This window comes from Elaeis guineensis, chromosome 8 (genome assembly GCF_000442705.2).
Source record: "Elaeis guineensis isolate ETL-2024a chromosome 8, EG11, whole genome shotgun sequence".
Classification (NCBI taxonomy): domain Eukaryota; kingdom Viridiplantae; phylum Streptophyta; class Magnoliopsida; order Arecales; family Arecaceae; genus Elaeis; species Elaeis guineensis.
The window spans coordinates 134,478,715-134,502,352 of NC_026000.2; the positions used below are offsets into that span (position 1 = coordinate 134,478,715).

Genomic DNA, 23,638 nt, shown 5'->3' on the forward strand with positions numbered 1-23,638 from the left:
CTTCTCTCTTTTTTTTTTCCTTTTTTTTCCTCTTTCTTCTTCTTTTCACATAGATGGATTTTGAGTATGTCCCAATCAGGTCCCAACCTATTTTCTCAAAAAATGAGATGAAAAGCCAGCACACTTTTATCTTATCGGGATTTAAAATATAATGTAAGTGTACGACATTACGAGAAACTTCGCATACTACAGTGGGCCAAAAAAATATAATTTACAATAAATTGACTATGGAGCTTTCAGTTATTCACGTGTTGATGATAATCATAACCCTTTCATTAGTCACAACAAAGTTTTACTTCTTCATCTTTGTAAAATTAGTAGACAACCGTCGGTTATTTTACCAATTAACATTAATTTGGATTGTATCTATCAAGGAAGGATTCTCCACAATTAGACCAGCTAAACTCTTTGAATTTAGACCGGTCAAAAATGAACACTATAAAGAAGGTTATTTTCTTGGTGCATGCATGGAATTTTCATGCAAGTTCCAAGTTCCATTAAGCCATCTAATTTGCCCTTGTATGTCACTTATGTGGAAAAATAATTCCTAATTCCCTACACATGATGGCACTATGGATGGACATGATGGTTTTGATGGTGACATTAGAGAAGCTCGTCAAAATTTCTCCGAAGCCTGCCGGTGACGACATTATCGTTTACTCCTTCATTGCACGTAAAATAAAATATATGGTAGATAGCAAAGACTGCTTAATGTAAACATGCGTCCAAAGTTTGGTATTTTTAAAGCATGTTTGATTTCAAATCTATGACTTTCCTTGTTCTCCGTCTCTGGATTAGTTAAAGTTTCATTAAAACATAAATCATAACGAATATTTTTAAAAAAAATCAAAATATCGGAGAGTCCGCCTACCCCTGGCCCGTTCGCTATGCCCACCAAATTATATTCTATATGTGCCCGTTTTCTCAGTCCATCAGTCACCTTTGATCAGTCTTATGGACGGTCATGATGAACAAATCTGCATGTTTGCTGTTTGCACCTGTACATCAAATCCATGTCCTTCTTACCATAGGTCTACGTGAGATAATACGACTCGCTGCCAGAATTGAAAAAACAAATAAAAAAATTGAAGCCAAGTGCGGCTTCGGGTTGTATCTTCCTGTTAAAAACGACTGATCTTTTTTTGACGCTATCAACCGTTGGATCGCTACTTGGACGGATTTCAAAAGCATTCCAATCCGCCAGCGGCGCTGTCGAAGCCGAACATTGCGCAATCCAACGGTTGACGTCGCGAAAGAGGGAAATCGTTCCTTCGCGCAAAAGATACAACCCGAACGTTTCAACTCTTAACAATATTTTTCAAACTCCTTGGCATTTCCGGCGGCTATTTAATCTCGCTAACCTCTCTTTATCCCCTTGGTCTCTCGCGTCTCCTCGCTTGTCCCCTTGCTCTCGAGAGGAAAGGGCTGAAAGCCAGTACCACTTTATCTCCTTTACCCTCCTTTGCCATCCCTCCACCTACCTCTTCCCCACCTATTCCCTCCTATCCCCTCTCTTATTCCCAGGCTTTAAATCCCTTTCTTAAAGAGGAGGGAAAAGTGGGGGGAGGAGAGGAGGGGAGGGGGAGAATATCCGAGGGGAGAGCGAGGAATGAAAGGATAAAAGGAGCTAAAGCAATAGAAAGAGACAAAGGAGGAGGAGTTATTATATATTTGTTAAGCGGCTTAATTTGTGTAACCGCCCTCTCATCCCTTCCCTTTTGCAGACATCTGTTGCTTGCCCGTCGTCACCGACCGACTTCTTCTTTAGGGCTCTCACCCCATCTTCTTCCTCGTGGCTTCTTGGTAAAAGAGGGAAGAAAGAGAGAAGAGAGCAGAGATGGAGGAGGGGAAGAAGTCGGCGGTGTCGGACGCCGGGGCGTGGGCCATGAACGTCGTCAGCTCCGTGGGCATCATCATGGCCAACAAGCAGCTCATGTCCCCCGCCGGCTACGCCTTCTCCTTCGGTCGGTAACCGTCATCCCCACCACCACCCCACATTCGCACGCAATGGCATCGTAATCGCGTCGGATCTGTCCTTGCGCTCTTTTCTTTCCATTCCGTGATCATTTTTCTCACGAGATCGATCCATACATCTGTCGATCTATTGCGATCGATGTCGTGTGAGCATCGTCTTGTGGGGATTCGCTTTCTTCCGCTAGATACTCGCCGATCCATTTGTCTTTGCCCCAAACTATGATAGATTGTCCGATCTGATGCTGTGTCTTCTGAATTTCTTTTATCCCATTCTATCTAAGCATGGTTGTGCTCGCTCAGAGCTTTGCAGGGCCAGATTTATATTTTTTTTCTTACTGTGTTTTGCTACAATGCGTCATTGGTGCTGGTCTGCGTTTAATATTGTTCTATGGTCACCTAATGTTTTGTTTTGAACCATTGTTTATTCTAAAACAAATCCATCTCTGCATTTTTTTTAATTTTTGTTGTTAGTAGCTAATCCGATTTGCCATTGAGGTCCTACATGCCCTTGCTATATATTCTGTATAACCTAATTTATCTTCTTGTCTTCTTGCCTTTTGTTAATGTTTGCTATTGGGTTTGTGATCTTTAGCCACCACGCTGACTGGGTTTCACTTCGCGGTAACTGCATTCGTGGGGTTCGTGTCAAATGCGACTGGATTTTCTTCCTCAAAGCATGTTCCACTGTGGGAGCTTCTCTGGTTTTCTATTGTTGCCAACACATCCATCACTGGGATGAACTTAAGTCTCATGCTCAACTCTGTCGGCTTTTATCAGGTGCCTATAGAGTGTCATCTTCTGCATTCTGATAAAATTACATGTATCAAGGCATTGAGAATGAGCGATATTTCGCTGCTTGTGCTGTAGATCTCAAAGTTGAGCATGATTCCGGTCGTCTGTGTGATGGAGTGGATCCTTCATAGCAAACACTATTCTAAAGAAGTGAAGATGGCGGTGGTGGTGGTTGTTGTTGGTGTTGGTGTCTGCACAGTGACAGACGTAAAAGTTAATGCCAAGGGGTTTTTGTGTGCTTGCATTGCAGTATTGTCAACATCCTTGCAACAAATTGTGAGTAATTTCTTGTTGCTTCTAACAAAATGTGTGATCTACAATTTTGGGCATTCCAAGTTCTCTTGTTTGATACCTGCTAATTATTTATCAGTATCTGAAAATACTTGCTTAGATGTCTAGAAATCAGATGGATTAAAAGGAACAAACATGTTTGATTCTTGCAAAACAGGTGCTTCTAATTGCCACATCACTCAATTTGTTCGCCTAACGGTTACTCTTTTTGTTTCCTTCGATGATCTAGTAATTCTGGTATTATGATTATAAGTAATTACTTGTTTGGAATAGGGTCTTCTAAATGGAAATGTGCATTTTCTTTCCATCCCATGTGAATTGAATTTGCCATAGCTGTCGAGGGTCTAACTTACATCTCCAGGCTGTTGGTATCTAGATGATGTTAGTTGCTTTAATGGATGTTGCTTCTCATTGTATTAGGATCTAACTTACTTGTCCTTATGATATTTTGTAAGTGATTGAAATCATTTATTCAAAAAGGAGGTTGGGGCGGATATGAAAGGTTACAAAGATTGTGTAGATTTTCCCTTTTGGTGGATTAGTAGAGGTCTATAAGTTGGAGATCCTGGAGATGCTGGAAGGCTGTGCATTTCAAAAATCTTGAGTGTGGACTTTCCTTTTTGTGGATTAGTAGGGTCTAAAGGGGGAAAGCCTGGAGGTGCTGGAAGGTTCTTTTAATAGAAGTCCAGCAAACAGGACTATTCTTTTCCAATATGCCCTGATATAGAAGTGAGAATCAATTTTGACACGTGCACAATCCATTTGTTTTGGCAGAAGGGGAAACTATCTTTGACAAATACCTAGTCTCTCATGAATGGCTTCATTTTGCTATGTTGGTTGCATAATGAGGGAGTAGCATGCAAACTCAACTTTGAGATTCTCATGATAATATGGACTATGCTTTTATTGGTGTAAATTTTGAAGGACTTGGGTTCTTATAATTTTGATGTAGTTTGGTTAACTAAGTATCTACTCGGCCAAGTTTCTGCAATTTCTTTAAGAAATAAAGATTTTCTTTTAACGTAATGATATTGGTGAGAAGTGGTTTATAGAGAAGTCATACCCCTTAATACAAGAAGCCACACCCCTTAATACAATTGGGCATGCCACAGTGGCACATGCAGAGCAAGCATGTTAATACAAGAAGCCACACCCCTTAATACAATTGGGCATGCCACAGTGGCACCTGCAGAGCAAGCATGTTAATTGATATCAATAGTGAACTTTGAGAAGAGATCGATCTGTTGGGGTTGTTGATATCTCTACTTAAATAGGGGGAAATGCAGTGGGAGGCATTGATCTCTTTTGTATGGTTTTTTTTCTTGTAAGATAATTGAGGATTGGAATGCACAAAATTAAAGTGGTTACCATAGATTGGTCCTAGAATGGCAATAAAGTGGTCAACACTTGGCTTGGTCTCAGGGTTGTAGATCAAAGGAGGCTAGTTGTGTGGCTGCCAAATCTAAGAGAGATAAGCTTTGTTGTCAGGAAAGTGTTTTTGTATTCTAGGAAGTCATAACATCTTTTTTGAATGATATTATCATGAACAAATGTACTAATGAAGGAGTTTTTTGATACCTGTCTTGATCTAGTGGTGTTTCTTGTTTTAAAGTGAGAATATGAAAACCAAATCAACCTTTTTTTTAGGTACAAAATAAATCAACTTTTGAAACTATGATTTTTTACATGACCAATGGTTCAGAATGCATTGTTATGGAGCTTACCAAATTTGAGCTAATTTACTAGGAATAAAGTTGCTAGTGTTGCATCTTAGTAGGTTGTGTCATGTGGGTCCCTATACTTCGAGAGGATTGGAGTGATTGGCTCACCATTCTATCTGGTTGCCTTGGATTACTAGTTTGTTAAGAATTCAAAATAAGATCAGAAGATTCTTTACTTGTTTGGATTATGTAGTAAATCCATGGCAAGATTTATTGTTTGATGGAAGGCGAGCAGTGGAAGTTTATTGTTGTCTCTTCTAGATGTTTTTCGTTGGATGTGCCTCCCATCTTTGTTTTAAGTAGAAGTTAACACTTGGAATGTAATGATTTCTTCTGACTCCTTGGGTAGTGATCATTACATACATTAATAAGTGATAGTTTGCTAGAAGGCTTTATCTTGTTCTCTGAGTAAAGGTCAAATTACTTAACCAAATATTTGCATTCTTGGGTAAGAATATGTGGCGTGTGTGTTTGGTGGGTCAATAGAAGCTTCATGTTCGACAAGTTCATCGAAACTGTCATGACATTTGTGTGTTGCTGAACCATTATTATTGAGTTGGCGATTGTATACATCCCTTCATCTTCATCTCTTCAAAACTTCTTGTTCTTGGCAAGAGATACAGTTGCAATCAAGCTGAGTTTGGACTAGGCCATGCACAAGCTGTGGTCATTAAGTATGAGATGGGTTTTAGCTGTTCATGAACAATCCATTTAAGGGAATGGTAAGGACTTGAAGTCTTGGAGGCTTCTATATAATTCAAGCTTAAACGAACTGAAGCTAAGCTGTTCAATGACAGCTACCTCAGTTTACGGCCCATGTAGGAGAACATAATATCTTTGGGTTTGTAGATTCGGGAATGTTTTTGCTAATGCAATCCTTACATACAGCACAGTTATTTTTCCTCGATAACAAGTTATATGCTAATTTTTGAATTTGATTTCTTGCATTTTTATGGTATTCCTACCAGTTGAAATAAGGCTATTAGTATGAAGATTTTGCGATGAAAGGTGCTTGAAGATTTTGAAAGAAATAGTGTGAAGTTGGTAAGAATATGATGGATACGGTTTAATGTTCGACCACAAGTTGTAGAAAAAATCTTCTATCCCAAAGCTTGTTATCTTGAAATATGTTGTAGCCACATTGTATTGAAAATTTTGTAGCTGCTTCAAGTGCAAACTTTTGGAGATGTACAAAATGGGGTGCAAAACCACATTGCTTTTTTGCATATTATAATCACAGTTTACATGAGTACCTTCATCTTGCCTTATACCTAAATAATGAAGGTCAAAGTGCAGTGATTTCATTAATTATTTTGGGGTTGAATGGGTTGTTCAATCTCTTTTGTTGACTTGCTTTCACAAAGAACTGGGCATCATAAGCACTTCTTGTTTGGATAGAGAACTGTATGAGTAAATATATTTGCATAGTCATTCAGTGGACGGCATGTGAGGGCAGAAGGGAGCTCTGCCAATCCTTCATGGTGAGACCTGCTGTAATCAAATGCTGTTGGTAAATGGAGGGTGGGGTAGAGAGCTGAAGCTTGTCTAATATATAGGAGGAGACAAACTTGGATCCAAACTTTTTTGATTAGATCTATATTTCATATTTTCTTATTACTCAAAAAAAAAAAAGTGCCCTTAAATGACTCTGCTCTGCAGCACACAATAGACCTCATTGCTCATGTCATTGAGATGAGATCATGGAATACATGTTATTAGTCTGCTTAAAATGAGTGACAAGCAAAGTATGAGTCTTACTAAAGCTTGCTAATAGTCGATCTTTAGTTTTTTATGGAATATGTTTATTTATAGTGGCTTTTTTCACTTTTTTGTATTTCTTAATTATAAGAATGCATGTTCAGTCAAAAAGGTAATGTTCATTTAATACAAAAAAAAAAAAGAAAAAGCGATCTACTAGAGACCATTTTCATCATTTTAAATAAAAAATTTTTAGTCTATCAAAGTATATGGTTGAGAAATATCTTCATGGATTTTATATTCTTGTGCATTAGGCCGTTAGTGACTATACATAAATGTAGCTATCCTCTTTCAGGCTTTTCCTATGGTCTATTTTTTTTTTTTTTTGCAGATTGCTCCCTTCTATTTCAACATCATCGGCACTACAGGGGATACAGATTTAGATTAACTGTCTTATATAATTTAGCAATTTCTGGTAATACACACGTAGACAAGGTTTTAGTGTAAACTGATGTTCGGGAGATACCTCAACATGAAACCTCATTACTGCCACAGGAATGTTAGATTTGTAAATAGATGAGGGTGTTTTCAATATTTTAGAGAGGATGGATGTTGTAAAAATGCACTTTTAGAGCATTCTGTAATCATAACATCAGCATAACTTTTTGGATGATTTTAATAGCCATCACTTTGGAAGATTTCAGTAGAAGTAATGAAGCTGTAAATGTTGTGTGATTTTGAACATTGGCTAATAAAAACTTGTCCATAGCTAATCTAAAACAAGAACGTTCAGGTGCTTATTTTACCAGAGAGCGGCAGGCATGCAAGTAAATTGAAGGATGCCTGAGCATGTTCCCTGTGTTTTCATCTCTTTTTTTATTTTGAGAAAAAAAAGTTTATCAAATATGTTTTTTGGATGATGACTGAATAATTCCATTGAGGTCATTCAGAAGGGATCATAAATATATCACTAAAAACAAGGAATGAATTGAATCTAATAGGGATACATGTGTCATTCCCCTCTCCAACACACAGGTTGACTTTTGATGCAGCAAAGACCTGGGGCATTCACTTTTCATGATATGAGGTGGGGTTCGTGTTATTTTAATTTTGATATTGCCATTTGTGGTAGTTTGGTGCCACCATCATTCTTCTTCTGATGAAGATCAGAACCATGTTTAACAAGGGATGGAGTGGTATCCTTCATGTTATCTCTTATTGTGTTTCACATCTTCAATCATGCATTCTTCTCAAGGTAAATAATCTACAATTTATGGCTGCGGCTGAGTCTAAGCAGGTGGATTTGATTTTGTTTGTTGAGTTTTTCTTTTTAAGGAAGCAGAATGGTCATATGTTGGATTTTCTTCATTTGCTTAGGGGTTGTCTGATAGTATGTAAAATGGCTGAGGAAGGCAACTACTAGCCAGATGAGTGAAAGGATCTCGCAAGAAAGGTGACCAAGACAATGCTCCTGCATTGATGGAGGATGTGGCACATTGCTCTGACTGGAATGAGTGGAGATTCATAATTTTGAACACTGCAAAGGGTGTAGGGTTTGATAGTTATTGTTATGATCATAACGGTGAGACTAAAATTGCTTTTATTTCAAGAGCAATGAGTAAACCTGATGTTGAATCTACTTTATGCCAAGAAATGGCGGGCATTTCTTGAAACAAATATACCTTGTTTGTTTTGTATTTTAGAGTCTTTACTGTCCAAATTTATTTGGAGTTCCCATTTTGCATATCCATCCTTGTCTTATAGGTTAATAATGTGTTATCGTTCAAGGAACTTACAGTTTCTTTTATCATTAAATTTTTGCTCCTGTAAAGATAGGCAATTATACTTGTTCCATAATGACCTATGGTCCCTTTTAGTTATCCTTATATATTTGCCTGAATCCTTTTGGCATGAAATTCACCTCTGTGCACACTTTTGGTTGATGGTAGTCAAGTGTAATTTTCTAAAATGACATAATAAATACTAAGAAGAATTATTCTTTTCTATCAGCTAGCACTATGGCTTTTCTGATTCCTTTCAGCTCATATTTGTGTCTGTCTGATCTTTCTATGCAGTCAATTGGTTCCTTGCAGAAGAAGTATTCAATTGGTTCTTTTGAACTGCTGAGTAAGACGGCCCCAATACAAGCCCTTTCTCTTCTGTTTCTTGGACCTTTCATAGATTACTACCTGAATGGCAAATCCTTAATAATGTACAACTTTTCTTCTGGTGTAATTGTAAGTTTCAATATATATCTCGCTTTATTATTGTTATTAATATTATTATTTTTCAGTCATAAGGAAATACAAGATAACACTTGAACTAAATCATGCAGTTCTTCATACTTCTTTCATGTGCTCTTGCCGTATTCTGCAACATGAGCCAGTATCTTTGCATTGGTCGTTTCTCAGCAACCTCATTCCAGGTTCTGGGCCATATGAAAACTGTCTGCGTCCTTATGCTTGGTTGGCTACTGTTTGATTCACAGCTGACACTGAAAAACATAATGGGAATGGTGATAGCCATTGTAGGGATGGTTGTCTACAGCTGGGCTGTGGAGTTGGAGAAACAAGCGAGTGCTAAGATTGCTCTTACCAAAACTAGCTTAACTGAAGATGAAATCCGCCTTCTGAAAGATGGAGTGGAAAATGCACCTGTAAAAGATGTAGAGCTTGGGGAAACAAAGGCCTAACTGTAGCTTGTGGTTTGATGAAGCATACAATATTGTGCTATGTCTGGTTGAGCCTTGAATATCTGCTATGTTACAATGATAGCTGCAACAGATGGGGTGACTCGACCCATGAAAGTTCAGCCTCATTTCTTCTTCTATTGTTCAGATTCTTTGGGGTAGTTGCCAACATCAGGAGGTGGAGATGTAAAGGTTATCTTTTCACTACTATAGTATCCTAGGCTGCATGACACAGCATTTCATTTGTTTGTTCATGCATGGTTTCCAACGGAGGATAGAGTTTCCTGCACAAACCCTGTAATCTTTATCTACATACATTGACATTTAGCAAAGCCTTTTTATGAAATTAAATTGGTTTGTTCTTGATGTTGAGATAAGTGATGACTTTTACCATAAGTTTTTCGTTTCAAAATGGTGAACTATTATCTTGAAGTGCATAGCTGCCTCCAAGGGTAGCTCGAACTTGTTTCAGGAGTACTCTATGTTATGAATATTTTATCCTCATATGTGTGGCCCCTGGCCACCCTGAATCAAGCACCTGTCTAGAATATTGCGTTATGACTATCAAAGTGTTTCCAGGTGCTATTGTCAATTGGTGAGTACTTTCACATTTCACAGCATCAAGTTTATAGAACTTATAAGAAGGCTTTTTTGAGTGTCATATGATTTTAGTAAGATAAAAATGTGTCATCATCAGGTGGTCTAATCATCAGAATGTAGTCGGTGCACTGTAATTCATTGATGGGTGGTTAGTAATATAATCAAAAAGGCTGGATTGGGTTTGTGAACATCTAAAAGTGCAATTCAACCATTCATCTTGGAAGTTTGAATTGTTATGGATGAAAAATATAGTGATTTCTGTTTCTTTTGGCGAGAGCTTTTTAATCTCTTGGCTAGAATGGCTCCGGGGCCAAGGGTATTTTTATTCGTTAATAAGAAATAATGCTACTCTACCCTCCAGCAATTCATGAATAAATAGGATTGGTGCAAAATAGTTATTTGTTCTCTTAATCCTCTTTTTTTTTTCTGTTTTTTTTTTTTTTTTTTTGAATCCTATTGGGCAGGAAAAGGTGTAGAAGATTGATGCTTGATTCCAGCCTTATTCATGGAACAAAGAAAGTATGATGCCTTGCTTGTTTTCTTGATCTCTTTGTTTAGTCTGCAGGTTTAGAGACAAATTATGTCTTCTGGGCCAAGTGAAAGACATCTCATGTGTCAATACATGATAGTCTGTTATTTACCAAAAAAAATAAATCTGTTGACTCATTCAATAACGTGCCTTGCTTGTGCCCATTTAAATCATTAGAAGCTCCTGATCAGAATCTCTACCATAGGAATTAAACCTCACGAGTGTAAGTTGTCATCTGATATTTCCAATTTCATGAACAATCTGTCTTCAGATCCTTGCTTATCTTGCTGCCCACTTGCATGCATGGAATTAACTCAAACAATGCATACTTTTGGAAGGATTATCACAAGTGTAAGATAGTGGAGGCCTATGGAGGATGATGGTGAACCGAAACAACTCCTGAGGACTGAGGATGGAACCCCAATCACTACAAGAGTGTGCTAGAATTTGAAGCAATTGAACCTCCAATCCTCAGAAGAAAACTTTATTGCAGCTACTTATCTCTGTATATATCACCTCAGAGAGAGGGAATGTAAAGAGAGATGGGATGGGGGAAACCATCCCACTGTCAGGCAGGAGATTTGGCAATTCTTCAGGGCTCGGTGAACGGATAACAGTGATCTTGCATTGGAGTTAGACACTCTCCTGGCCAGGTGATGTTAGATCAAAAGAATGAGTAGCTCCTGAAACCAAAATCAGATGGGGAAATTGAAGCAGCCTTAATAGCAATGCTGGAGGAAAATCTTTGCACCACATTATATAAAATTGTGACAAAGGTCTTGGCCTACAGGATGCCGTTTGTGTTGGGCTCCTTATTTAGTCCTAGTTAGTTTTTATTAGGGGCAGAAATAATTTTGATAATATTCTTCTAGCTTAGAAATTGATGGATGATCTTGTGAGAGTCCCCTCTTATGACACTATGGCAACAAAGCTGGATATGGAATATGCCTCCGATAATGTGAGGTGTCCTTTTCTTCTTATTTTTTTATCATTTGGATAGGGGTGCAAATAAGTCGGATCGGACTGTATCATCGATAACTCCAATCCAATTCAATTCTTTGATCAAGTTTTAATATTGAATCCAGATCCAATCCAATAGAAGATGAGGTTGAATCGAGTCGGATCCATGGCCAAAATTTTTGATCCAATGGGTTTTTTCTTGATGGTGGAGAATATGCAATGAAGGTGGATCTTTCGTACTCCTTGCCCAACGCAGTCCTTCAAAGATCCATAGGCAATGAAAGATCCTCAACATTCTCAGTGACCTGTGAATCTTTCAAACTCCTCTCAATCTCTCTCCCACTTTGGTGGATTGCTTGATGGCGAAGAATATGAAGGTTAAAGACCTTATTAATAATGAAACCAGGGGATGGGATGAAGCTTTTATTAGACAGGTCTTTGAGGACTTAGCACAAAGAATTTTATTTCTTGCAATCCGTGGGTTATTGATAGGTTGGGATAAAGCGGTTCAGTAGCATCAAGAGTCGGGGCTGGAGATTATCAACTGTACTGGGATGGCTCCTTCTTGTGCAGAAACATGGCTTGAGTGTAGAGAGGTAGGATTCATCCGAGAGTGGCTTTGTTTCTTCGGAAAGTAGCATGGCACCGTCTTCCCCATCGAAGTGTTCTACGTGGTAGAGTAGTTTAGGTTTCACCATTGTATGATTGCTGTCTAGAGCTTGTATACACCACATGCCACATCCTCCTTGGGTTTCCTAAAGTTGCTCAAGTGCAGCGCATGGCTGCTATTCTTGAGATATCTCCCACTACCAGTGGATCCCCAGATCTTTTCTAGTAGAGGTCTGCCTCTCTATGCTACTCGGAAGTGCTACATAGCTTATCACAATTGGGGAGCTAGGAATAGGCACATCTCCAATAACATCAAGCTTAGTTCACTAATGATTCTCATAAATGAAGCCTCACATTCAAATAAATTCATTAGCATCTAAACACGAGGGATCTTTGATAACAAGAGAAAGCTAGGTATCCTATCTTGCTAATTCAACCCCATCTAAAGTGAGTCAAAGCACTTGGGAGCTCCCACCTCCTTGTTTTCTCAAGAAAAACTTTTAACGACAGTATGGTGATCAGTCGAACTAGTGGGGGTGCAGGTTATGTCATTAGAGGACTGAGCTCTGCTTTGAATGCCACAGTGATTCACATATGTTCAACATCTTTGTTCTTTTGGTTGAGCTTCGAGGAGCATAGGAAAGGCTTGTCCATGCCACTTCCATTTTGGGGGCCAGAAAAATAGATTCTAAGACTATAATGAATTGGATCGAGAATTATAACTGCTCAAGGTGTGTGCTCACCCCCTCTTCGTGGATATCAAGGAAATTGGTGCATCCTGGAGGCTTTAAATTTAAGCATATCTATCGAAAAGCAAACAAGTGACTTGATTGCGTGGCATCCTTCGTGGTCAATCACTCAAGTTCTATAATCTCTGGAATTCTATCATTTTTCTTTTCGTACTCCTCTACGTGATATTTTGTTCCGCCACCCCACCTCCCAAAATAAATAATAAAAAAAATGCTCCCGCAAATTTTTTTTTTTAACTCCAACTTATTATCTAAATTATATGTTAACTGAAAAATTCACGCTCCTAATGCAACCCAGACACATCTTAAGCTCCCTCTTCTTCGATCTCACCGTCATCGTCTCTCTCCGTCGCTGTCTGTCCGTGTGTAGAATTCTCTGATCAGTTTCATTATCGTCGTTCGCACAGATGGCGTCGGATTCGGCGGAGGCGACGACTCCAACGTCTCCCTCTTCGAGGGCATGGTCCTCTTCAGCCCCTCTGATCTGTCCCCGCCGCCGGAACCTTCCCCCTCGCCCCCGCCGCAGGCAGTGTCGCCTCCTCCTCCTCCTCCTCCCTCCCACTCCCAACCACTCGACGAAGACCTCTTCTCCGATCTCACCCTCCAAACCCCCCAACCCCTCTCCCCCGATCCCCCTCCCACCGCCCCCGCCCCGGCTGATTCCCATCCCCTTCACCCTCCCCCCTCCCGCCAGATCTCCCGCAAGAAGAAGCGCGCCGTCCGGATAGGCTACGCCCGCGACGCCGCCGCCGCTCCCGACGACCCCCCCTCTCCCCTCCCCGGGCCCCTGCCCTTCTCCGCCGGGGAGCCCGCCGTGATCGCCGCCACCCCATCGCCGGCCGAATTGTCCCCGCCGTCTCCCCTTGAAATCGATTCGTGTCAGCATCACGCAATTCCGGAGTTGCCGGATCAGTCCAGAGGAGAATCAGATGACAAGAGCTCTGATTCGATTCTTGAAGAAGACAAGGATCAGGACAAGGATCTTCGGTCGGTCGAAGAAGAAATTGTTCCTTCGGCAGACTGGGCATCGACGAAAGATGACGCCTTTGGGTCAATTGAGGAGAAATTGGAGCTGGTGAGAGCGCGGATATCCAAAAAGCTGGATTTGCTTAGGCAAAAGTTGGCTTCAGTCGCAGCGGAGAGGAAGGAGCTGGTGAGGAGGCGGAGGAAAGCAGCTGAGAGTGTGAATTTTGCGTCAGAGAGGTATAGGGAGCTGGAGAAGGAGCTCGAGGAGGCCTGTGAGGCTGAGGATTTTGAGCGGGCGGAGAGGGTCAGCGAGAGCCTTGTGGCCGTCGAGAAGGAGAAGGATGAGCTGCTGATCAGATTGAGGGAAGTGGAGATGGAGTGTGATTCTGTGGAGTCAAAGATGCAGGAGATGCTGGAATCACAGATAGTGGCGGAGGAGGAAGGTGCGGTTCTGCTGGAGCAATTTGCTAAGGTATGGTGTATCGAGAAGCTTTTCTCTTCTTGTCATGTCAATTTTCTTTACGTATTGCAAAATCTATTGTTTGTACTGTTGGCCCAACTTAGCTTAAGCTTAGCTGGTAAACAATTATATGGTTTGTATCTCTTGAAAGCTTTGATCACTTTGGCTTGTGATAGGCATGTATTTTGAAATCTTGAGTTAATCAGTGACATTAAATAATTACTCAATCAACTTATGAATATGCAAAAAGAGATCTGTTCAGCTTGGTGGACATGATTAGCATAGTAGCACTACTACATTAGATAAATTTACATTACAATAAATTGTCTTCTGCCCTATGTCTATAGATACATTCTTGTATGCTTATATTAGTTTTAGCATTTATTATACAATCCATGTGAATCCGTTTGGTGACATACTCACTTGGGTGTGGTGCTTGCAATGGTATCCATTGGCCTAGTGAGGTTGATAAATTCGTCACCATAGTTCTGGAATTCTATGCAAGTCTACAATTGCAAAAGAGTCTTTCCATGATCAGAAGGGGACGGTGATGTCCTTGACATGCAGCTAATTAGCTTGGAAGTTCTCAAAATCATGTAATGCACGCATCTAGAAGGGTATCCACCCGTAAACACATCATGAATATCGTTGGATCAGATTTCTTCCAACACCAGAATATCAGTAACACAACGTTCATATTCAAAACAAAACAAACTCTGAACTTCCCTTAGATGACATAGGATTCTTTGAGTGTGGTTTGACTAAAGGAAGAACTCATAAATACCAAAGCTCCTTGCAATACTGTTGATCCAATACATTCAGCTGGTGGCTTTCTCTCTCCATGCCTCCATTGTTAACATAATTGTTCTAGTGGATCTCTAGATTATCATCACTTTAGCATGTGGTCTCATGATCTTGTTGGACCTTGCTACCATTGCTTCAAGATACTGAGCCCATGTATTTTTCCTTTGTTTTTTTAACCCCAGTATCATCTTCACTTGCCTACAAATTCACTTCATCACCAATATTGCCTATTATTCAAGTCTGGCTACCTGAGCCCAATCTGACTTCGTTAAGTTCATTTTTAGACTGAAGAGTAGACAAGTACACAAATAGATCTTGTAACCAACCAAGAGATCCATTGATTGTGCATAAAGAGATTACTCCTGAACCAGGTTCGAAAAAACCATATTATTTGACTTGTTTGTACTGAACCATTAAAATAAAGCCTATTGTAATTATTGATTCAGACCGATTGTTTTTGGTACATCTCAAATACAAAAAATATCCCATGTATGAAAGAAGCAGGTCTTATCCCTTCAGAAATGCCATGATTGAGTCATAAAAGTGACCTTGGCCATTCACATTTGGTGTCCTTTGTGTAAGCAGTTGCTTATGCTTTTGGACCACCTTAGTTTAATTATAGGGCACATGCATGACTAGTGTATATGAAAGCATGATCCCTTGTCATGCAATACATTTATCTTTTTAAGTCGTGATTTGTCAGTGAAGATTGAAGCTATACATGTTCATGAATTATATTTGATTGCTAGATATTCGTAAACGTTGGTGTTTGCATGAGTGAAAAGTCTTTTTTTAATTTATGAAAATGGTAATGAATCTAAAGATGATTATCTTCATTGTGGAGGAAAGGAGATGGAACTTTCTACTTTTGTATTCTTATTCTTCTTACTAGAGCTAGTAAAATGAGAAACTACTTAATGTATTCTTCATGCATTAAGGGGCAAAATGTGCTCATTCTACATAGCAAGCCATGCTGCAAGTCAGGTGGGCCTAGTGAGCCCATGTCCAAAGATGAAGATTGAAAGATCTGCACATAATGACTTTGAGCCTTTTAATGCTTAGAGATTCTCTTGATCAACCTATTACATTTTGAGGTGGGAGAAAATGAGTTCCCTCATATCAGCATTAGTGATGACCACATTTCTATCTAATACTCAACCAGGAGGTGGGAAAAAGCTCAGAGGAAAGAGAGAAAATTCTCTTGTTTTTCATAGCAAAAGCAAAATCTTCTCTCCCTTTAATGCCATCAAAGTGTCATGGTAGCCTCTCTCCTTGATCTGCATCTACTATTTCCTTCTCCCCGTCTCTGCTTCCTTAACTTCCTGTTCATTCATTTGGTTTTTTCATCCTTCCAATTAATAGAGTACGTTAAAAGAATTATACAAGCCTTTCTTTCTGTAATCTGGATGGTTTCCTTGACACTCTCCCTAATTCACTCACCTTCCTCTTTCCGCTCTAGCTTTCTCCCCTTGCCCTTCTGCCACAGGCACATTCCAAATCCAACATCTCTCATCTTGCCTCCAACATTCCAATTCCCACTTCAGCCTCTGCATATCACAATTTCAATCTTTCTCTCTCTTTCTCTCTCTCTCTTCTTTTCTTTTTTCTTTTTTTTTTTTTTTTTTTTTTTGAGGCGTGTAGTCCTTAGTTAATATCTCTTCTCATGGTGCTAGTCGACATCATTATTATGCCCATGGCAGGCCCCAACCTATGTCTTTTCATGCATGGGGTGGGCCAGGCATCCTGCATCTCTTTCATTTCAATATACCACAGCCCTATCCTTTTGAAACCCTGCACAGGGTATTCAAGAGTTTGATATGGTTTATTAACTGTAAACACAACTTGTGCTGCTAGCACATGCTAAACACTGGCTCGATTCAGGTGGCATGGGTTCGTGCAATTTAGTCCAAGGCTGTACGATCTAATGTGTGTCATCATAGCTTTGCTCAACATAGTAGGATGGTTCGTTGTAGTTTGACATAACTTGGGCCTTACAAGGCAAGTGGGTTCAACTCATCAGAAAATGTTGGATTTTTTTTTTTGGGTAATATTGTTAAGGTCCATTATCTTATTAGTTTGAGGTAAGATGCAAGTTACTCAAGATTCCATGGGTTCCCAACTCAATTTGCACCTGATAAGTACCTAGAGTTTCAATCCACAAGTATGGTTCTGAATGTAATACCAAAGCGACCAACAATTCCAACTGGAACTTGTCCTCTTGGGTTTGCAGTAAATCTTCTTAAAATGCTCTATCTTCTATTCAGTACTTTTAAATGCTAAGATTCTTTCACTTGTAACTTTCTTGTAAGTTTGATAGATTTTGCATATTTTATCTGCTCTCTTTTGTTCCTTTTTGTTTTTTTGTTTCTTAGGTTTGTTTAGCCATATAAGAGTTATATTAAATGAGAGAGGGAGATTGCAAAGTTTCCACTGAAGATGCAATTTTCTAATTACATATTTATATAAGTAGGTTGAAACTCCATGGTGACGCCCCTCCTCGTTTTGTGAAGAGGGTTGTGTTTGGCTTCTGCCTAGACAATCATGGATCCAACACAATCTTGGCCTCAATTGCATCACCACACTTATTGATTCAACAGTTAGTTAACATGGTGCAGTTTGGCATGGTTTAGTTCAAGGCTGTGTGATTTAACATGTCATCATGGTTTGTAGCAATTAGACACATGGCTTATGCATTATTTGATGTGCTTCAGCTCAGTGGCCACAACTTCTTGCAGTCTGACACGGTCTTGTGCACTTTGGCATGATTTGAATCTTAGTTGGCCAGTGTGTTCACTGCATGTAGAAAGTGAATATAGATTTATCATCTATTTTTATGTTTTTGAAGTTGGGTTGATTACTTTTTAGTTTCCATTTTTGATTAGAAAGAAATATAGATGCAAATAAGCATGTTGATTGCACACCCCACCTCAACATTACCCTGTAGTCACCCGCATTAGATTAAATACCTTGCTTTGATATGATGAATATATGAAACCATTCGATTCAATTATGTTTGGTCCAGTTGATCATGGTACATATAAAAAATAAATAACAAGCAAAAGAGGAATGCTAGAACAATAGGAGGTTATAGTCAGATAAATTTAAATGCTAAACTTGATTTTGTTTTGATGAAATCATGTTCAATCTATGGATTAGACCAATGGAGTTGGGCTATTGTCCAATTAAAGGTCAAAGGTGTGATGTGCATGTTAAGTTGTAGCTATAACTTTGTTTATTACAAACTTTCATCAAATTAGTTGAGATCCCCAACCCCAAACCCAGCATCTATATCAACACTATTTTTATATTTATCAGACCATGTGCTTACTTCTTCCTTAAAAATTAGATGTTTTGCATGCTTTAGTAATTAATTCATCAGTTCAAATGTGAATATAACTTTTATTTATTTTTTTAATACATGTCTGCTTGTACATGTGCATGTAGTCTTTCATTTTCTACATGTTGTGGAACCGCACCCTCCTCCCACTTGTCCATTGGCCCAATTTGAAGTATATGCGGTGCTCTCATAAGGGGGATTATGTACAGTTCCCACATGATGTCTAGGTGAGGACAATCCTGCTTTTTGTTAGCAAAATGGTTTCTGTTGATCACGTGCAATTATATAAAATATAAAAAAGAGAGGGCTAGAGGGGATCCAATCCATATAAGAGTTTTTCTAATGACTTAACTGATAAATAGATATAATTATGATGGCCCTGATCTGATCTTAATTTGCATCATCTTAGTTATGCTGTTAACTGATTGCAACCATCAGGGCAGGTTGGGATTTTCTTATGTAGGTTTTACATTTTTTGTGCTGGATCCTGGGGTTATGCGTATTGAAAAACTAGAATATATTTGACTGGAATGAGAATTGCTGAAGGAGCATATATTATCATAAATAATTATGACATTGTAAACCCTCTTAACATTTTCCCTCTTGTACTTTTTATTTAATTTCTTGTTCACAGAATGGACTTTCTGGTTGTCTACCTTATGTTTGATCTGGTGATCACTCGGTGGAGGTTGAAGGCATTCTAAGTCTACTTTCTGGAATTCATTCAGCTGTTTGAAATAAGGGTGACCTCTTGAACATGGGTGCCTGATGTAGTTATTTAAAGGTGTAGAAGGCATAATTAGGAGGTTGTTATTTTGGCCTTAACATGGTGGTCCATTACTTTTGAACGCATGATCCTAGTTCAACATGCAGATCTACTGTTCAGTTTGGTCTCCCTAGGTGAAGGTTGATGACATTCTAAGTCATGTTTCTAGAATTCACTCAGCTGTTTGAAATAAGGATGACCTCTTGAACAAGGGTCCCTGATGTGACCGCATTGAAAGAAGTTGCAGAGAACTTACCAAAAAAAAGTTGTTGTTGTGGAATGCATAATTAGGAGGTTATTGTTATGGCCTTGATATGATGGTCCACTAATTTCAAATGTATGATCCTAGTTTGACAAACTGGACAAGGATGTACTTATGGTCAAATCTCATTGGAGCCTTTCTTCCTCTCAAACATTCACAAGGGTTCATTGCAGATGTCCCACCGAGGCCTTGAGCTAAAGGAATGGGAACATGCAGTACTAATTGGCCCTCAGTGTGCATGTATGAAGCCTGGTTGGATTGGTGTGTCACATGGAACCATGTTCTCTCATGAGGTGACAGATGGTGCTTAAGTGAAGTCTTGGTGCACCTGTAGGCTAGGGTTTTCTGTGATCCTGTGATCCCACCTATTTGTTTGATTAATGCATGTGCAGCACTCAGGTGGAATCTCATTGCTGCTACAGGCCGTGAGCTAACATGTGGCCATGCAACCATTATATTGATTTGCTGGAATGTTTCTGGCCATTTTAGAATACCATTTTATTGCTTCATTGCATGGGAGCTCCCTGCGGTGGCTTTAGAATTACCTCAAGTTTTATTGAGGTCTCACTTTCAGTTGCTAGATTCTCATGTAGATTTGTTTCTGGTTAGCTTGATCTTCAAACTCTCAGTCTTATAGATAAGCTGGGAGTGTTATTGCCATGGTGTTTAGAGGCACAGTATAAAAATGACCTAGATGTTCATTGTATAGAATTTTGCTGTATACTGTTTCAAGTAGCTGTAGCATTAATATTTTATCTATTTCTTGAAGGCGCAGAGGAGATATTATAGACCACTGAATGTCAGTTTTGGAGAGCCTAAATGCATTTCCATATGCAATGTAGAACCATTGATCTCTGTAAATCTTAACGTCTCCAAATAGTTGTGCTTTGTAAATTAGTTTGTTTTCAATATTTTGTAAAATCAAGATATATGGGTGATATGGTATGAAAGAAATAAAAATTGAAGCTGCTTTGTTTATCAAGTTGAAATCATATAAAAATCTTAGCCATATTTATTTTTCCTCGAGTATGGGAATGTTTTGCAGTTAGAAACTTTTTCTATAGGTAGAAGCCTAAATAATTAGCATGTTTTCTCGCAAATAACACTTTATAACCAGTAAACTTGGATTCTTCCACCAGAAAGAATGGTATTATGATATTATAGCAGAATGATGGATGGTCATTGGCATATACGTAAAACATGCTACATTAACGTTTTTACTTATTTTTCATTTTTGGTCGTTTATTTCATCTTTAAAATTCTTCATTTTTTGGCATTGAATTGCTGCAATTTGTAACTCTTCTTTTTTTTTTTCTTTTCCTCTAGGATGCTGCTGATTCTGCGGCTCTTGTTCTTAAAAATGCAGAAGACACATCTTCCAAAAAATTAGAAGAATGGCAATCATTAATGGAATCATTGGAGATTAAGAAGCTAGAGGTGGAAATTGAATCATGTCTAACATCGGAGGCACGTCTGGGATTGGAGCATGCAATAGATAGTTTAGTTGAAGATGACAAGAAGGAAAAAGAAATGCTGAAGAGAAAAGGGGATATTCTGGCAAAGGAATTGGATGAACTATTAACATTGGTGAGATTGAAGGAAGCAGAGATTGCTGAGAATAATTCTCAAATCCAAGAAGTCGAGAGTAGAATTTCTAATGTGGTAACGGAGTTTCATGAGACACAATCTAGTATTGATTCAAAGCATGATAACCTGCAGGCAACCCTTTTGAAGGTTGAGTCAGAAAGTGAGGCATTATTAGTAAAAAAGAAGGAAATTGATGAATTTATGTATCTAGCAGAACAAAAGAGGTTGAAACTGATAGAACTTGCTAGTGTTTCTGCTGGTGAAGCAAAAACTTGTCTGGACTTGGTGGGGTTGAGAAAGAGTTTGGCTTCTTCCTTTTTGAAGTCCAGGGAAGATAAAGCGAGGCTGGCCAAGACAGAAGAGAAAATTTTGGAGGACATCCAAATACTCAAACAACAAATCTCTGGTTCAAGAACGACTCTGCAGGTGGACTACTAATTTAACATGAGGTCCCCACATTTCAATACTATCTGAGGAAGATAAATCATTTCATCCCCACAAAATATATATGCTCCCTATGTTGTCAAATCATATCTTACTTGCAAATGCAATGTTCACCTTCGACACAGACACATGATTGCACTTAAACAACCTTTGGTTTTTGTGGATGGACGTTGACACCTTCCTATAACTACTGGTTTTAATTCTGTAGGAACTATCATCATCAAGGGCAAGCATTGAGGAAGATATTGTTTCGTTTAAGCAGAGAATAGGCTTTATTGACAAAAGAGGCCCTGAGCTGGAGGCTGAAAAGAAAGTTGCTGCTGCTGCAAGAAATTTCAAGGAAGCAGGGCGAATAGCTGCTGAGGCGAAGACACTGAATATTGAAAAGGAAGACTTACAAAATAGGATGGAGAAGGCTGTTTCAGAGCTGGAAAAATTGGAGAAGGAGATCAAGTGTATCCTTGACCAAATACAAGAGAGCGAAGTGCTGATTTCACAAAAGGAAAAAGAGGCAGCAATGACGAGTTTTAAGAGGCTTCAGTTGGTAGCCGCTGCTGCTCGGGCAGAGAGGGCAGCAGCTCTTGAAATGGGTGATGAAGAAGAAGGTGACATATTACTTAAGGAGGCTGAAAGTGCAGAATGCAAAACAAGGGAGCTTCAAGAAGCGTATAACCTCAAATCAGACAACAATGAGAAGACATTGGATCAATTTGTTTCCATAGCATCTATTGCCAATCTTGCAGGACAGCATTTAACTGAAATGGCTTCATCTTTAAAACTACCTGTAGCCAGTGGGTGACAACTGTAGCTGGTAATATAGCGATCCAATCTGAAGCATGATGTGTTCAAGAAACGTGCCAGTTGAATGGAGCTTTCTTCAAATAGATAATGGAATCCTATCATGTCCAGTTGCGACCATTTTTTAGGCAGCATTTTTTTTTTTTTTTGTTAGCATGGCCAAATCCTTTCATTTCGTAAATCAAGATCTGAAGCGGCTTGAGATTTTTCCTCTTATTTTGCTTATATTTGAGCCTGATTTTTTCCCACCTTTTCACCCATTTAATGTTACAGTTGAGTCTATTTGTAACCTTGATTTTACAAAACTTAAATTGCAATTCACCGAATGATCTGCACATATCGGCACTGTGATAAGATGTTCAAGATTAAATCTTATAGTGACATTTCTTTGGCTTTCTGCAATTTTGCTCCCGTTATATAGTTTACCATATTTTATCCTGATTGGTTCTATCTGTTGATTGATTTTATATGTGGATTTAACTGCTCATCAATGTGGTATGTAATATTAGTCTGTTCAGTATTGTCAGTACATTCAGATATTGATTGTTGAAGCTGCATTGGTTTTGTTCTCTCATCACTGTGATTTCACGTGTTCAACAACCTTAGGTGATGCAGAATATTTTTGCTTAAATTAATAAATGGAAGCATGAGGAGGTAAGTTGATTTGTCATGGCTGGATCCAGAAAACATTTCAAGACCATAGTTACCAAGTTCCTCTAGAGAAGGCTCATGCACCATTTGCACAGGAACAGAATTATACATATAACTGTAGCAATTTTAGACCCTGCAACTTCCGCTAACAATCGTTGCAGGTAGACATAAATCCAGGAACTTGAGAAAAGTAGAGAGGAGGATGGAAGCATCTTTCAGCATCCAACTGGAAACCACCTCCTGTGAAGCCGGGTGTGCTCCAGCCTCCTCTTCTCATTCCAGTTCATGGCACTCCTCTTCTCCACAGCATCAATGGCTTCTTTTGGCTCCTTCACCTATAGAGCACATGAGGAATGCCAATATGAGTCCTGCAGTAGCAGTGTCAAAGAATCTGGCACCTAGAAATCATCTAGCCCACCTTCATTTTGTTCCAGGAGATGAGGCTATCGTCCTGCTGCTTCTCCGCACCACAATTCTCATGGCAGCGCTCGCACAAAGCTCCACTGACCTTATCCAATTCGATGCTCAGCTGTGAATCACAAGCAGAAGGAATGGAAGATGAAGGATGTCAGATTACCACTCAGCACTTGGTGATAAAAGGTTCACTCTGTTGGGTGTTCCTCGTGCAGCTTTCCGGTCGCCGTTGCTTCTCCAGCTGCCTTAGCTGCATGCATTCAGCATCGGACAGAAATACTCCAGTTCAGATGGAATTGGGTGCTATGGCTAACGTTAATTTTGCATGTCCATCTTAATCAATTCAAGAGCTTGAGAGAGAGACGCACACACAGCATCTGTTTGCATTCAAGCACGCACAACGGTGGTCGATCTGGTCCGGCCTCCAAGCAGCGTCTCGGATGAAGGAAGAGTGCAAGCCCCTGCTTGAGCAACCAGTAGACGCCTCTCGGCCCCTCGTAAGTCACCCATCTCTCTCTCTGCGCCTCTCTGTGTCCC

The 23,638-nt window shown here is 39.3% G+C and overlaps 2 protein-coding genes across 2 annotated transcripts; both read left to right on the forward strand.

Moving 5' to 3' along the window:
• The first annotated feature begins 1,381 nt into the window (after positions 1-1,381).
• Positions 1,382-9,531, forward strand: LOC105049522 (UDP-rhamnose/UDP-galactose transporter 1). Its single transcript, XM_010929185.4, has 5 exons — positions 1,382-1,964; positions 2,567-2,751; positions 2,842-3,042; positions 8,552-8,713; positions 8,812-9,531. Exons 1-5 carry the CDS (start codon positions 1,838-1,840, stop codon positions 9,166-9,168), a joined length of 1,032 nt encoding a protein of 343 aa, XP_010927487.1. The 5' UTR covers positions 1,382-1,837; the 3' UTR covers positions 9,169-9,531.
• Positions 9,532-12,825: 3,294 nt separating this feature from the next.
• On the forward strand, positions 12,826-22,452 carry LOC105049521 (uncharacterized). The gene is made up of 3 exons (XM_010929184.4): positions 12,826-14,050; positions 20,534-21,220; positions 21,447-22,452. The coding sequence occupies exons 1-3, from the start codon at positions 13,073-13,075 to the stop codon at positions 22,035-22,037; spliced, it is 2,256 nt and encodes a 751-aa protein (XP_010927486.2). The 5' UTR covers positions 12,826-13,072; the 3' UTR covers positions 22,038-22,452.
• Positions 22,453-23,638: the final 1,186 nt, after the last annotated feature.